We start from the raw sequence: 16538 nt of genomic DNA, 5'->3' as shown, positions 1-16538 counted from the left end.
CCACACACACTGACCCTCACTGGGGTACGGGTTCCACACACACTGACCCTCACTGGGGTACGGGTCCCACACACACGGACTCTCACTTGGGTACGGGTCCCACACACACTGACTCTCACTTGGGTACGGGTCCCACACACACTGACTCTCACTGGGCTATGGGTCCCACACACACTGACTCTCACTGAGGTACGGATCCCACACACACTGACTCTCACTGGGGTATGGGTCCCGCACACACTGACTCTTACTGGGGTACGAGTCCCACACACACTGACTTACACTGGAGTAGGAGTCCCACACGCACTGACTGTCACTGGGGTACGGATCCCACACACACTGACTCTCACTGGGGTACGGGTCCCACACACACTGACTCTCACTGGGATACGGATCCCACACACACTGACTCTCACTGGGATACGGATCCCACACACACTGACTCTCAGTGGGGTACAGGTCTCACACACACTGACTCTCACTGGGTTACGGGTAATACAGACACTGACTCTCACTAAGGTACGGGTCCCACACACACTGACTCTCACTGGGGTACGGGTCCCACACACACTGCCTCTCACTGGGGTACGGGTCCCACACACACTGACTCTCACTGGGGTACGTGTCCCACACACACTGACCCTCACTGGGGTACGGGTTCCACACACACTGACCCTCACTGGGGTACGGGTTCCCACACACACGGACTCTCACTTGGGTACGGGTCCCACACACACTGACTCTCACTTGGGTACGGGTCCCACACACACTGACTCTCACTGGTGTAGGGGTCCGACACACACTAACTCTCACTGGGATACAGGTCCCGCACACACTGACTCTCATTGGGGTACGGGTCCCACACACACTGACTCTCACTGGGGTACCTGTCCCACACACACTGACTCTCACTGAGGTACGGATCCTACACACACTGACTCTCACTGGGGTATGGGTCCCGCACACACTGACTCTTACTGGGGTACGAGTCCCACACACACTGACTTACACTGGAGTAGGAGTCCCACACGCACTGACTGTCACTGGGGTACGGATCCCACACACACTGACTCTCACTGGGGTACGGGTCCCACACACACTGACTCTCACTGGGATACGGATCCCACACACACTGACTCTCACTGGGATACGGATCCCACACACACTGACTCTCAGTGGGGTACAGGTCTCACACACTCTGACTCTCACTGGAGTACCGATCCCACACACACTGTCTCTCATGGGATACGGATCCCACACACACTGACTCTCACTGGGGTAGAGATCCCACATACACTGACTTTCACTGGGGTACGGGTTACACACACACTGACTCTCACTGGGGTAAGGCTCCCAAACACACTGACTCTCACTGGGGTACGGGTCCCACACACACTGACTCTCACTGGGGTACGTGTCCCACACACACTGACCCTCACTGGGGTACAGGTTCCACACACACTGACCCTCACTGGGGTACGGGTCCCACACACACGGACTCTCACTTGGGTACGGGTCCCACACACACTGACTCTCACTTGGGTACGGGTCCCACACACACTGACTCTCACTGGGCTATGGGTCCCACACACACTGACTCTCACTGAGGTACGGATCCCACACACACTGACTCTCACTGGGGTATGGGTCCCGCACACACTGACTCTTACTGGGGTACGAGTCCCACACACACTGACTTACACTGGAGTAGGAGTCCCACACGCACTGACTGTCACTGGGGTACGGATCCCACACACACTGACTCTCACTGGGGTACGGGTCCCACACACACTGACTCTCACTGGGATACGGATCCCACACACACTGACTCTCACTGGGATACGGATCCCACACACACTGACTCTCAGTGGGGTACAGGTCTCACACACACTGACTCTCACTGGGTTACGGGTAATACAGACACTGACTCTCACTGGGGTACGGGTCCCACACACACTGACTCTACTGGGGTACATTTCCCACACACACTGACTCTCACTGGGGTACGGGTCCCACACACACTGACTCTCACTGGGGTATGGGTCTCACACACACTGTCTCTCACTGGGGTACGTATCCCACACACACTCACTCTCACTGGGGTACGGGTCCCACACACACTGACTCTCACTGGGGTACGGGTCCCACACACACTGACTCTCACTCGGGTACGGGTCCCACACACACTGACTCTCACTGGGGTACCGATCCCACACACACTGTCTCTCATGGGATACGGATCCCACACACACTGACTCTCACTGGGGTACGGATCCCAAACACACTGACTCTCATTGGGGTACGGGTCCCACACACACTGACTCTCACTGGGGTACAGATCCCACACACACTGACCCTCACTGGGATACGGGTTCCACGCACACGGACTCTCACTTGGGTACGGGTCCCACACACACTGACTCTCACTGGGGTACGGGTCCCACACACTCTGACTCTCACTTGGGTACGGATCCCACACACTCTGACTCTCACTGGGGTACGGGTCCCCCACACACTGACTCTCACTGGGATACGAGTCCCACACACACTGTTTCTCACGGGATACGGATCCCAAACACACTGACTCTCATTTGGGTACGGGTCCCACACACACTGACTCTCACTGGGGTACGGATCCCACACACACTGACCCTCACTGGGATACGGGTCCCACACACACGGACTCTCACTTGGGTACGGGTCCCACACACTTTGACTCTCACTTGGGTACGGGTCCCACACACTCTGACTCTCACTGGGGTTCGGGTCCCCCACACACTGACTCTCACTGGCATACGAGTCCCACACACACTGACTTACACTGGGGTACGAGTCCCACACACACTGACTCTCACTGGGATACGGATCCCCCACACACTTACTCTGAGTGGGGTACAGGTCTCACACACTCTGACTCTCACTGGGTTACGGGTAATACAGACACTGACTCTCACTGGGGTACGGGTCCCACACACACAGACTCTCACTGGGGTACGGCTCCCACACACACTGACTCTCACTGGGATTCGGGTCCCACACGCACATTGACTCTCACTAGTGTACGAGTCCCACGCAACTGACTCTCACTGGGGTACGGGTCCCCCACACACTGATTCTCACTGGAGTACAAGTCCCACACACACTGACTTACACTGGAGTAGGAGTCCCACACTCACTGACTCTCACTGGGGTACGGAACCCCCGCACACTGACTCTCATTGGGGTACGAGTCCTACACACACTGACTTACACTGGGGTACGGGTCCCACACACACTAATTCTCACTGGGGTACGCGTCCCACACACACTGACTCTCACTGGGGTATGGGTCCCACACATACTGACCCTCACTGGGGTACGGGTCCCACACACACTGACTCTCACTGGGGTACAGGTCCCACACACACTGACTCTCACTGGGGTACGTGTCCCACACACTCTGACTCTCACTTGGGTACGGGTCCCACACACACTGACTCTCACTGGGGTACGGGTCCCACACACACTGTCTCTCACTGGAGTACGACTCCCACACACACTGACTTACACTGGAGTACGAGACCCACACACACTGACTTACACTGGAGTAGGAGTCCCACACACACTGACTCTCACTGGGGTACAGTTCCCACACACACTGACTCACACTGGGGTACGGGTAATACAGTTACTGACTCTCACTGGGGTACGGGTCCCACACACGCTGTCTCTCACTGGGGTACAGTTCCCACACACACTGACTCTCACTGGTGTTCGGGTCCGACGCACACTGATCCTCACTGGGGTACGGGTCTCACGCACACTGACTCTCACTGGGGTACGGGTCCCACACACACTGACTCTCACTGGGATTCGGGTCCCACACACACATTGACTCTCACTCGGGTACGGGTCCCACACACACGGTCTCTCACTAGTGTACGGGTCCCACACAACTGACTCTCACTGGGGTACGGGTCCCCTACACACTGATTCTCACTGGAGTACAAGTCCCACACACACTGACTTACACTGGAGTCGGAGTCCCACACTCACTGACTCTCACTGGGGTACGGGTCCCCCACACACTGACTCTCATTGGGGTACGAGTCCTACACACACTGACTTACACTGGGGTACGGGTCCCACACACACTAACTCTCACTGGGGTATAGGTCCCGCACACACTGACTCTCACTGCGGTACGGGTCCCACACACACTGGCTCTCACTGAGGTACGGGTCCCACACACACTGAATCTCACTGGGGTACAGGTCCCACCCACACTGACTCTCACTGGGATACGGATCCCACACACACTGACTCTCACTGGGATACGGATCCCACACACACTTACTCTCAGTGGGGTACAGGTCTCACACACTCTGACTCCCACTGGGGTACGGGTAATACAGACTCTGACTCTCACTTGGGTACGGGTCCCTCACACACTGATTCTCACTTGGGTACGGGTCCCACACACACTGACTCTCACTGGGGTACGGGTCCCCCACACACTGACTCTCACTGGGATATGAGTTCCACACACACTGACTTACACTGGAGCACGAGTCCCACACACACTGACTCTCACTGGGGTACGAATCCCTCACACACTGACTGTCACTGGGGTACGAGTCCCACACACACTGACTTACACTGGAGTACGAGTCCCACACACACTGACTTACACTGGAGTAGGAGTCGCACATACACTGACTCTCACTGGGGTACAGGTCCCACATACACTGACTTTCACTGTGGTACGGGTCCCACACACACTGACTGTCACTGGGGTACGGATCCCACACACACTGACTCTCACTGGGGTACGGGTCCCACACACACTGACTCTCACTGGGGTACAGGACCCCCACACAGTTTCACTCACTGGGGTACGGCTCCCACACACACTGACTCTCACTGGGATTCGGGTCCCACACACACATTGACTCTCACTCGGGTACGGGTCCCACACACACGGTCTCTCACTAGTGTACGGGTCCCACACAACTGACTCTCACTGGGGTACGGGTCCCCCACACACTGATTCTCACTGGAATACAAGTCCCACACACACTGACTTACACTGGAGTAGGAGTCCCACACTCACTGACTCTCACTGGGGTACGGGTCTCCCACACACTGACTCTCATTGGGGTACGAGTCCCACACACACTGACTTACACTGGGGTACCGGTCCCACACACACTAACTCTCACTGGGGTACAGGTCCCGCACACACTGACTCTCACTGCGGTACGGGTCCCACACACACTGGCTCTCACTGAGGTACGGGTCCCACACACACTGAATCTCACTGGGGTATGGGTCCCACACACACTGACTCTCACTGGGATACGGATCCCACACACACTTACTCTCAGTGGGGTACAGGTCTCACACACTCTGACTCTCACTGGGGTACGGATAATACAGATACTGACTCTCACTGGGGTACGAGTCCTACACACACTGACTCTCACTGGGGTACAGTTCCCACACACACTGACTCTCACTGGAGTAGGAGTCCCACACGCACTGACTGTCACTGGGGTACAGATCCCACACACACTGACTCTCACTGGGGTACGGGTCCCACACACACTGACTCTCACTGGGATACGGATCCCACACACACTGACTCTCACTGGGATACGGTTCCCACACACACTGACTCTCAGTGGGGTACAGGTCTCACACACACTGACTCTCACTGGGGTACCGATCCCACACACACTGTCTCTCATGGGATACGCATCCCACACACACTGACTCTCACTGGGGTAGAGATCCCACATACACTGACTTTCACTGGGGTACGGGTTACACACACACTGACTCTCACTGGGGTACGGGTCCCACATACACTGACTCTCACTGGGGTACGTGTCCCACACACACTGACCCTCACTGGGGTACGGGTTCCACACACACTGACCCTCACTGGGGTACGGGCCCCACACACACGGACTCTCACTTGGGTACAAGTCCCACACACACTGACTCTCACTTGGGTACGGGTCCCACACACACTGACTCTCACTGGTGTAGGGGTCCGACACACACTAACTCTCACTGGGGTACAGGTCCCGCACACACTGACTCTCATTGGGGTACGGGTCCCACTCACACTAACTCTCACTGGGGTACAGGTCCCGCACACACTGACTCTCACTGGGCTATGGGTCCCACACACACTGACTCTCACTGAGGTACGGATCCCACACACACTGACTCTCACTGGGGTATGGGTCCCGCACACACTGACTCTTACTGGGGTACGAGTCTCACACACACTGACTTACACTGGAGTAGGAGTCCCACACGCACTGACTGTCACTGGGGTACGGATCCCACACACACTGACTCTCACTGGGGTACGGGTCCCACACACACTGACTCTCAGTGGGATACGGATCCCACACACAATGACTCTCACTGGGATACGGATCCCACACACACTGACTCTCAGTGGGGTACAGGTCTCACACACACTGACTCTCACTGGGATACGGGTAATACAGACACTGACTCTCACTGGGGTACGGGTCCCACACACACTGACTCTACTGGGGTACAGTTCCCACACACACTGACTCTCACTGGGGTACGGGTCCCACACACACTGACTCTCACTGGGGTACGGGTCCCACACACACTGACTCTCACTGGGGTACGGGTCCCACACACACTGACTCTCACTCGGGTACGGGTCCCACACACACTGTCTCTCACTGGGGTACCGATCCCACACACACTGACTCTCATTGGGGTACGGGTCCCACACACACTGACTCTCACTGGGGTACGGATCCCACACACACTGACCCTCACTGGGATACGGGTTCCACACACACGGACTCTCACTTGGGTACGGGTCCCACACACACTGACTCTCACTGGGGTACGGGTCCCACACACTCTGACTCTCACTTGGGTACGGGTCCCACACACTCTGACTCTCACTGGGGTACGGGTCCCCCACACACTGACTCTCACTGGGATACGAGTCCCACACACACTGTCTCTCATGGGATACGGATCCCAAACACACTGACTCTCATTGGGGTACGGGTCCCACACACACTGACTCTCATTGCGGTACTGGTCCCACTCACACTAGCTCTCACTGGGGTACAGGTCTCGCACACACTGACTCTCACTGGGCTATGGGTCCCACACACACTGACTCTCACTGAGGTACGGATCCCACACACACTGACTCTCATTGGGGTATGGGTCCCGCACACACTGACTCCCACTGGGGTGTGGGTCCCACATACACTGACCCTCACTGGGTTACGGGTCCTACACACACTGACTCTCACTGGGGTACGGGTCCCACACACACTGACTCTCACTGGGATACGGATCCCACACACACTGACTCTCACTGGGGTACAGGTCTCACACACTCTGACTCTCACTGGGGTACGGGTAATACAGACACTGACTCTCACTGGGGTACGGGTCCCACACACACAGACTCTCACTGGGGTACGGCTCCCACACACACTGACTCTCACTGGGATTCGGGTCCCACACACACATTGACTCTCACTCGGGTACGGGACCAACACACACGGTCTCTCACTAGTGTACGAGTCCCACACAACTGACTCTCACTGGGGTACGGGTCCCATACACACTGGCATATGGATCCCACACACACTGACTCTCACTGGGGGACGGTCCCACACGTACTGACTCTTACTCGGTTACGCGTCCCACACGCACTGACTCTCACTGGGGTACGGGTCCCACACACACTGACCCTCACTGGGGTACGGGTCCCACACACACTGACCCTCACAGGGGTACGGGTCCCATACACACGGACTCTCACTTGGGTACGGGTCACACACACACTGACTCTCACTGGGGTACGGGTCCCACACACTCTGACTCTCACGTGTGTACCGGTCCCACACACACTGACTCTCGCTTGGGTACAGGTCCCCCACACACTGATTCTCACTGGAGTACAAGTCCCACACTCACTGACTCTCACTGGGGTACAGCTCCCCCACACACTGACTCTCATTGGGGTACGAGTCCTACACACACTGACTTACACTGGGGTACGGGTCCCACACACACTGATTCTCACTGCGGTACAGTTCCCACACACACTGACTCTCACTGGTGTTCGGGTCCCACGCACACTGATCCTCACTGGGGTACGGGTCTCACACACTCTGACTGTCACTGGGGTACGGGTCCCACTCATACTGACTCCCACTGGGGTACGGGACCCGCACACACATTCACTCACTGGGGTATGGGTCCCACACACACAGACTCTCACTGGGGTACGGCTCCCACACACACTGACTCTCACTGGGATTCGGGTCCCACACACACATTGACTCTCACTCGGGTACGGGTCCCACACACACGGTCTCTCACTAGTGTACGGGTCCCACACAACTGACTCTCACTGGGGTACGGGTCCCCCACACACTGATTCTTACTGGAGTACAAGTCCCACACACACTGACTTACACTGGAGTAGGAGTCCCACACTCACTGACTCTCACTGGGGTACGGGTCCCCCACACACTGACTCTCATTGGGGTACGAGTCCCACACACTCTGACTTACACTGGGGTACCGGTCCCACACACACTAACTCTCACTGGGGTACAGGTCCCGCACACACTGACTCTCACTGCGGTACGGGTCCCACACACACTGCCTGTCACTGAGGTACGGGTCCCACACACACTGAATCTCACTGGGGTATGGGTCACACACACACTGACTCTCACTGGGATACGGATCCCACACACACTTACTCTCAGTGGGGTACAGGTCTCACACACTCTGACTCTCACTGGGGTACGGGTAATACAGATACTGACTCTCACTGGGGTACGAGTCCCACACACACTGACTCTCACTGGGGTACAGTTCCCACACACACTGACTCTCACTGGTGTTCGGGTCCGACGCACACTGATCCTCACTGGGGTACGGGTCTCACACACACTGACTCTCACTGGGGTACGGGTCCCACACACACTGACTCTCACTGGGGTACCGGTCCCACGCACACTGAGCCTCACTGCGGTACGGGGCCCACACACACTGACTGTCAGTGGGGTCTGGGTCCCACACACACTGACCCCCACTGGGGTACTGGTCCCACACACACTGACTCTCACTGGGGTATGGGTCCCACGCACACTGACTCTCACTGGGGTACGGGTCCCACACACACTGTCTCTTTCTGGGGTACGGGTCCCACACATACTTACTCTTACTCGGGTACACGTCCCACACGCACTGACTCTCACTGGGGTATGGGTCCCGCACACACTGACCCTCACTGTGTTACGGGTCCCACACACACTGACCCTCACTGGGGTACGGGTCCCACACACACGGACTCTCACTTGGGCACGGGTCCCACACACACTGACTCTCACTGGGGTACGGGTCCCACACACTCTGATCCTCATTTGGGTACGGGTCCCACACACACTTAATTACACTGGAGTACGAGTGCCACTCACACTGACTTACACTTCAGTAGGAGTCCCTCACACACTGACTCTCACTGGGGTACAGGTCCCACATACACTGACTTACACTGGGGTACGGGTCCCACACACACTGACTCTCACTGTGGTACGGGTCCCACACACACTGACTCTCACTGGGGTATGGGTCCCACACTCACTGACTCTCACTGGGATTCGGGTCCCACACACACAATGATTCTCACTAGGTTACGGGTCCCACACACACGGACTCTCACTAGTGTACGGGTCCCACACAACTGACTCTCACTGGGGTACGGGTCCCACACACATTGACTCTCACTGGGGTACGAGTCCCACACACACTGACCCTCACTGGGGTACTGGTCCCACACACACGGACTCTCACTTGGGTACGGGTCCCACACACACTGACTCTCACTGGGGTACGGGTCCCACACACTCTGACTCTCACTTGGGTACGGGTCCCACACACACTCACTTTCACTGTGGTACGGGTCCCACACACACTGACTCTCACTGGGGTATGGGTCCCACACCCACTGACTCTCACTGGGGTACGGCTCCCACACACACTGACTCTCACTGGGATTCGGGTCCCACACACACAATGACTCTCACTAGGCTACGGGTCCCACACACACGGACTCTCACTAGTTTACGGGTCCCACACAACTGACTCTCACTGGGGTACGGGTCCCCCACACACTGACTCTCACTGGAGTACGAGTCCCACACACACTGACTTACACTGGAGTAGGAGTCCCACACCCACTGACTCTCACTGGGGTACGGGTCCCCCACACACTGACTCTCATTGGGATACGAGTCCCACACACACTGACTTACACTGGGGTACGGATCCCACACACACTGACTCTCACTGGGGTACGGTCCCACACACACTAACTCTCATTGGGGTACAGGTCCCGCACACGCTGACTCTCACTGGAGTACGGGTCCCACGCACACTAACTCTCACTGGGGTACGGGTCCCACACACACTGACTCTCACTTAGGTACGGGTCCCACACACACTGACTCTCACTGGGTACGGGTCCCACACACACAGACTCTCACTGGGGTACGGGTCTCACACACACAGACTCTCACTGGGGTACGGGTCCCACACACACTGACTCTCACTGGGGTACGAGTCCCACACACACTGACTCTCACTGGGTGTACAGTTGATTGTATTCGGATAAGCAGTGTCAGGTGATATGGGAAAAGTGATTTTTCCGAGGATTGAGATCTGGAATGTCAGACGGGCGTGGCCCCTAATGTCTGCTGAGTGTGATTGGCCTCCTCAGCTGTTCACCCCAGCTTGGTCAGATTTGGATTGGTTGGGTGGCGTGGGGCGGGAGTGGGGGGGAGTTGCGTGGTTGGTGTGAGGGGTGTCTGTTTGCCTGTAATTTGTCCCCAGCAGTCATCTGCTAACTGACACCAGTTGAAAGAAAGCAGGATATTTGATCAAAAACAAAAATAGCTGGAAAAACTCAGCAGGTATGACAGCATCTGCAGAGATTTGTTCAGTAGCCTTCTGTTTGTGGAATCTTGCTGTGCGCAAATTGGCTGCCTTGTTTGCTATCGCATATCAGTGGCAACAGTTTGAAGAGATTCCTTCTTTGGTTGTTGACAGAAATGTTGAGTTCTAATCCTTAGAGAACCTGCATTGTTGGCAGCCTAATTCTTGGAAGTAGATCGGATGGGAGGAATATTGTCTCTCCCATTGGTCACGGCTGTTTCCTGTAATGACTCTGCCCTGCTCTGAAGGATAATTCTGAGGGAAGACTGCCTGGGGTCTTGCTCTCAAGCAGGTGCAGAGCAGAACGTGCTCCGACAGGCCCTGTCTATTTATCGGTGTGACGAAGGCTGCTGTAAATTGCAGCTCGCGCTTCCTGCTCTCTCAGACTCTGCAGGTTCTGTCACTTGGCGCTTTTTGTAGAAGGTGCCAGAAATATGCCCCCAACCCCTGCCTCGCTTTGGCAGGAGCTGGAGTGAGCGAGCGAGCGAGGAAAGGAATGGCACAGCTTTCACATGTCGAGCAGTCAGCCCCTGTACCGATCTGCCAGGTGTGTGAGACAGCTACCACCGGCACTTCCTGTTTCCATTTCGCACTGTCATGATTACTGTTTCAAATCCCTCCTCGCTTTCGCAGCATTTACGGCTTCTGTTCAGGGAGGGTAGACAGCACTTCCCTCCATGCCTGTGCAATGCAGTAATGCACGGTTTAAATTGTAGGGGGACAAAGTAGGTGGGAGATGTTGTGATTTTCTTTTCCTAGAAATCTCTGTCGACTGTGACTCCCTGAATTGGGCCAGAGCGCAGGACTCCAGGCTGCTGGTACCTCGGTTGGGTACCACCTCAAGACGTTGGGGAAGATACACCTGCCTTTTGAGGAGGGGGCGTTGGGGGGTCTTTCAGCTGGGCCTCCAGATAACCCTGCATCCAAGTGGATGATTGACTGCGAATAGAAACATAGGCACAGGAGCAGGCCATTCAGCCCCTTGAGGCTGTGCTGTCATTCAGTGAGATCATGGCTGACCTGTGACCTGACTTCACGTTTGCCCCATATCCCTTGGGATAACTAAAACCTCAGTCTCAGATTTAAAATTAACAATTGACCAATTGCTGAAGAGAGTTCCAAACCTCTCTCACCTTTTGTGTGTAGAAGTGTTTCCTCATTTCACTCCTGAAAGACCTGGTTCTAGTTTTAAGTCTCCGGCCCCTATCCAGGACTCCCCAACCAGTGGAAATAGTTTCTCTCTCTCTACCCCGTCTGGTCCCTTAATACCTTGGAAACTTCAATCAAATCATCCCTTAACCTTCTAAATTCCAGGGAATACAGCCCTAATTTGTCTAATCTCTTCTCGTAATTTAACCTTAAATTACTGCTGCACAGGCAGGAAAAATCCAATGGGGTTTTAGCCTGTGCTGAGTTTCAGTTTGTTCCCCTAACCAATGTTTCTCTGACTTGAAATCCACAGGACGTGTTCCTGTGAGGAGAGAGTGAATGTGGAGACACCCCTGTCTCACAGGAGGAGGCCAGGCGCCTAATCATACCTGTGCTAGCTCGTTAAAAGGGCTATTAGTTAGTCCCTCCTCCTCCTGCTTCTCCTCCTCCCTGTGTGGTTTCCCTCAGTAACTTTGCCAGTGATCTTAGCGCACAGTGAAGGTTGTTCTGTACGACAGACTGGAACTGGAGAAGTTCTTAAAATGAGAAGTGGATGATTGAAAAGGGGCAAGTTGCCAGTGAACAGTGACGATAGCAGGAGGGGGCAGCACTGACTGCTCACTGGGAGTTGACTGTGCTAGGGAATAAACCACAGGTGCCTTTTTAGATTTGACTTCTCAATGCTTTTTGCATGTTGGTGGTGACAGATCGAGATTTTCTCTTTCTCTGTTTCCCTCACTGCCTCCCAACCTTTCCCTTTTCTCTCTCTCTCTCTCCCTCTCTCTCTTCTCTTTACCCCTCCCTCCCCCTCCCCCTCCCTCCCCCTCCCTCCCCTCCCTCTCCCCTCCATCTTGCCTCTCTCCATCCCTCTCCCCCTCCCTCGTCTCCCCCTCCCTCCTCTCCCCCTCCCTCCTCTCCCCCACCCTCTCGCCTCTCTCCCTCCTCTCGCCTCCCTCCCCCTCCCTTCCCCTCCCTCCCCTCCCTCCCTCTCCCCTCCCTCCCCCTCCCTTCCCCTCCCTCCCCCTCCCTTCCCCTCCCTCCTCCTCCCTTCCCCTCCCTCCCCTCCCTCCCTCTCCCCCTCCCTCCTCTCCCCCTCCCTCCTCTCCCCCTCCCTCCTCTCCCCCTCCCTCTCGCCTCTTTCCCTCCCCCTCCCTTCCCCTCCCTCCCCTCCCTCCCTCTCCCCTCCCTCCCTCCCCCCTCCCTCTCCCCTCCCTCCCTCTCCCCTCCCTCCCTCCCCCCTCCCTCTCCCCTCCCTCCCCCTCCCCTCCCTCTCCCCTCCCTCTCCCCTCCCTCCCCTCCCTCCCTCTCCCCTCCCTCCCCTCCCTCCCTCTCCCCTCCCTCCCTCCCCCCTCCCTCTCCCCTCCCTCCCTCTCCCCTCCCTCCCTCCCCCCTCCCTCTCCCCTCCCTCCCCCTCCCCTCCCTCTCCCCTCCCTCTCCCCTCCCTCCCCTCCCTCCCTCTCCCCTCCCTCCCTCCCCCCTCCCTCTCCCCTCCCTCCCCTCCCTCCCTCTCCCCTCCCTCCCTCCCCCCTCCCTCTCCCCTCCCTCCCTCTCCCCTCCCTCCCTCCTCTCCCCCTCCCTCTCACCTCCCTCCCTCCTCTCACCTCCCTCCCTCCTCTTGCCTCCCTCCCTCCTCTCGCCTCCCTCCCTCCTCTCGCCTCTCTTCCTCCTCTCCCCCTCCCTCCCTCCCCCTCCCCCTCCCCCTCCCTTCCTCCCCCTCCCTCCATCCCCCCTCCCTCTCCCTCCCTCCTCTCCCCCTCCCTCTCCCCTTCCTCTCCCCCTCCCCCTCCCTCCATCCCCCCCTTCCTCCTCTCCCCTCCCTCCTCTCCCCTCCCTCCTCTCCCCCCTCCCTCCCTCCTCTCCCCCCTCCCTCCCTCCTTTCCCCCTCCCTCTTGCCCTTCCTCTCACCCTCATCCCTCTGCCTCCCTTGCTCTCTCTCTCTCCTCTCTCTGCCTCCACCCCCCCACCCCCCCACCCCTTCTCCTCTCCCTGCCTGTCTCTGTTACTGTCTCTGTCTCTCTTTAACGAATCTAAGTAACTCCAGAGAAACCTGAGGTGGAAGTGAAGTGGTTTCATTTAACGTTTCTCCCCAGAATAGCCAAGAAAGTCACCGCAGATCTAACTCCTTCCTCTCATCGGAATCCGACGCCCCCATCCCTCTTTCTCTCTCTCTCTCTCTCTCTCTCCCACACCCCCTCCTTCCTTCAATATTGTTCCTTGGATTTTACTAGATTTGCACTTCTGAGTTTCTGCAGCTCGCAGCTTCTTTCTCTCCATCTGCTAAACGCTGATGTGATTTTCATTTCTCTCCCTGGCCAACTCCAAGGGGCGTTTCAGGCCATCTTTGTGTCTACAGGGACCTGACCTAGGAGCGACAGCCTGATCTGTGGGAGACGGAGAGCGAGCAGGTAAAAGCAGGTGGGCGATCGGGAGGCTGGCATGTAGTGGGGCTGGAATACCAGTGGCGAGGCAACAGAAGCTAGCGATGAGAAACAGAACAGCATCGGAAGACTGCAGATAGGAGACAGCGATGAATAGCTGGACAAGGTTCCAAGCAGGACCAGGACTTGCCTGTGGCAGGAAGTGAAGGCCGAGGGTCTTCTTGTCACTTTGCCCTTCACGTGCTAAATATTAATAATCTGTAAGCCGGGGATGGGAGACTCATGTGGAGGGACCACAGAAGCTGAGGTTAGAGCAGAGGAGGCTAAGGGGGAGATTGAATTGAGGCGTTCAAAATCATGAGGGCGTTTGGATAGAGTCAATGAGGAGAAACTGTTTCCAGTGGCAGGAGGGTCGGTAACCAGAGGGACACAGATTGAAGAGAATCGGGGAAAAGGACCAGAGGGGGAGATGAGGAGAAGGTTTTTTTAACACAGAGAGTTGTTGTGATCTGGAAGGCGCTGCCTGAAAGGGCGGTGGAAGCAGATTCAATAGGAAATCTCAACAGGGGAATTGGATAAATACCTGAAGGGGAAAAATATGCAAGGGCTATTGGGGAGAGGCGAGCAGAGCAGCGGGAATAATTGGATAGCTCTTTCAGGTACAGGCATGAAGGGCTGAATGGCCTCCTGCGATGCATAACTCTGTGGCTCAGCCGGCGATTACTTGAAGGGGTTACTGCTGCTGGCCTGGTTCCACAGCGTCTCTATCTGGGCCAGCCATAGATGTAACAGTCTCAAGCTGCTGGGACCTTATCTGGTTAGAAACAAGACATACTGTTCTGACTGTGACAGCACATTATCTGAGTTGTAGTGTTCAGTCTTGGCTCCCACGGAGGGTGGGTGGGTGGGTGGGCTGGGGTTGGGGGGTAAGTTGGCTGGAGTCTCACTGAGCAAGGAGGTACAGGAAGCCACATTGATTGGCGAGGCTGGGCCAGTTTGGGGGCGCTGATGTGGATGGGGCACTATCCCGGGATGGGGAGGGGGGTGGGATCGTTGGGGGGCGGGGGGGTGGTATTACTGACTGAGAATCCACACCGTACGTACACTGGTTCGAAACTCCCTGCTCTCTGGGGAGCTGCCTCCCTCCGTCGCACTGGGAGCTCCATCCCCCTCAGAAGGTCCCTCCTCTTCCCTCTCGCTCTCCCCTGCTCTCACCACACGCAAGGCAAAACGTGGAACACCCAGAGGAGGGTGGGGGAGGGGGGAGGTGGGGGTCGCTCATTTAAGACAGAGACGAGGAAAAGATTTTTTCTCTGAGGGTCACGAGGAACCTCTTCCTCAGAAGGCGGTGGGAGCAGAGCCTTTGACTATCTGTAGGGCGGAGTCAGGTAGATCCTTGATTAACAAGGTTGGGGGGGCGCGGTGAAAGGTTATCAGGGACAGGCAGGAAAATGGAGTTGAGGCCACAAATCAGGTCGGCCATGGTCATTCTCGAGGGGCAGGGCAGGCTCGAGGGGGCCGGGATGGGGGGTCCGAGATTGTAAAAGGGGCTATAGAATGTGAGCCCATCTTTTTTTTGGTTTAATTTTAGGGTTTAAACCTCCTGTTAAAATGAAGTTGTCACCGAACTCTTGCCCCCTTCTCCCCCCCCCCCCCTACCCCCTCCCCCCCACTCTGTTCTGTCTGACACAGGTGAAAGGTCACTGGCATGGCATCCCAGGGTCCTGGCAAGGTACCCGATGGTGGCTGGGGATGGGTGATTGTCCTGGCAGCGTTCCTCATGTCGGCCCTGGTTTTCGGAGTCATCCGCTCCTTTGGCGTCTTCTTCGTGCCGTTTGTGGAATATTTTTCGGAGGTGTCGAGCACCGTGTCGTGGATCACGTCGATGGCTGTGGCGGTGCAGCAGTTTTCCAGTGAGTAACAAAGGCCGGGATGAGTGCCGGTCGCCTGGGGCGGTAATCGTGGTGTTTAAACCTCTTTTGGCCAACAGCATTG

The 16538-nt window shown here is 56.5% G+C and overlaps 1 protein-coding gene across 10 annotated transcripts in view; it reads left to right on the top strand.

Moving 5' to 3' along the window:
- The window catches only part of LOC121272384 (monocarboxylate transporter 13-like), a 189208-nt gene that overhangs the window by 122838 nt on the left and 49832 nt on the right, over nt 1–16538 (top strand). For 2 of the 10 annotated variants that reach the window (XM_041179051.1, XM_041179041.1), the window contains exons 3-4: nt 14489–14570; nt 16236–16456. In XM_041179051.1, coding sequence (XP_041034985.1) covers nt 16252–16456 — 205 coding nt within the window. In that variant the 5' untranslated portion in view covers nt 14489–14570; nt 16236–16251. Of the gene's footprint in view, nt 1–11421; nt 11564–11682; nt 11742–12414; nt 12821–14488; nt 14581–16235; nt 16457–16538 lie in introns of those variants that run through there. The other 8 variants (XM_041179044.1, XM_041179043.1, XM_041179047.1 and 5 more) reach the window with 8 other exon arrangements.

Source organism: Carcharodon carcharias, chromosome 33, assembly GCF_017639515.1.
Source record: "Carcharodon carcharias isolate sCarCar2 chromosome 33, sCarCar2.pri, whole genome shotgun sequence".
Lineage (NCBI taxonomy): Eukaryota > Metazoa > Chordata > Chondrichthyes > Lamniformes > Lamnidae > Carcharodon > Carcharodon carcharias.
This window is presented reverse-complemented; position numbering and strand designations above follow the sequence as displayed.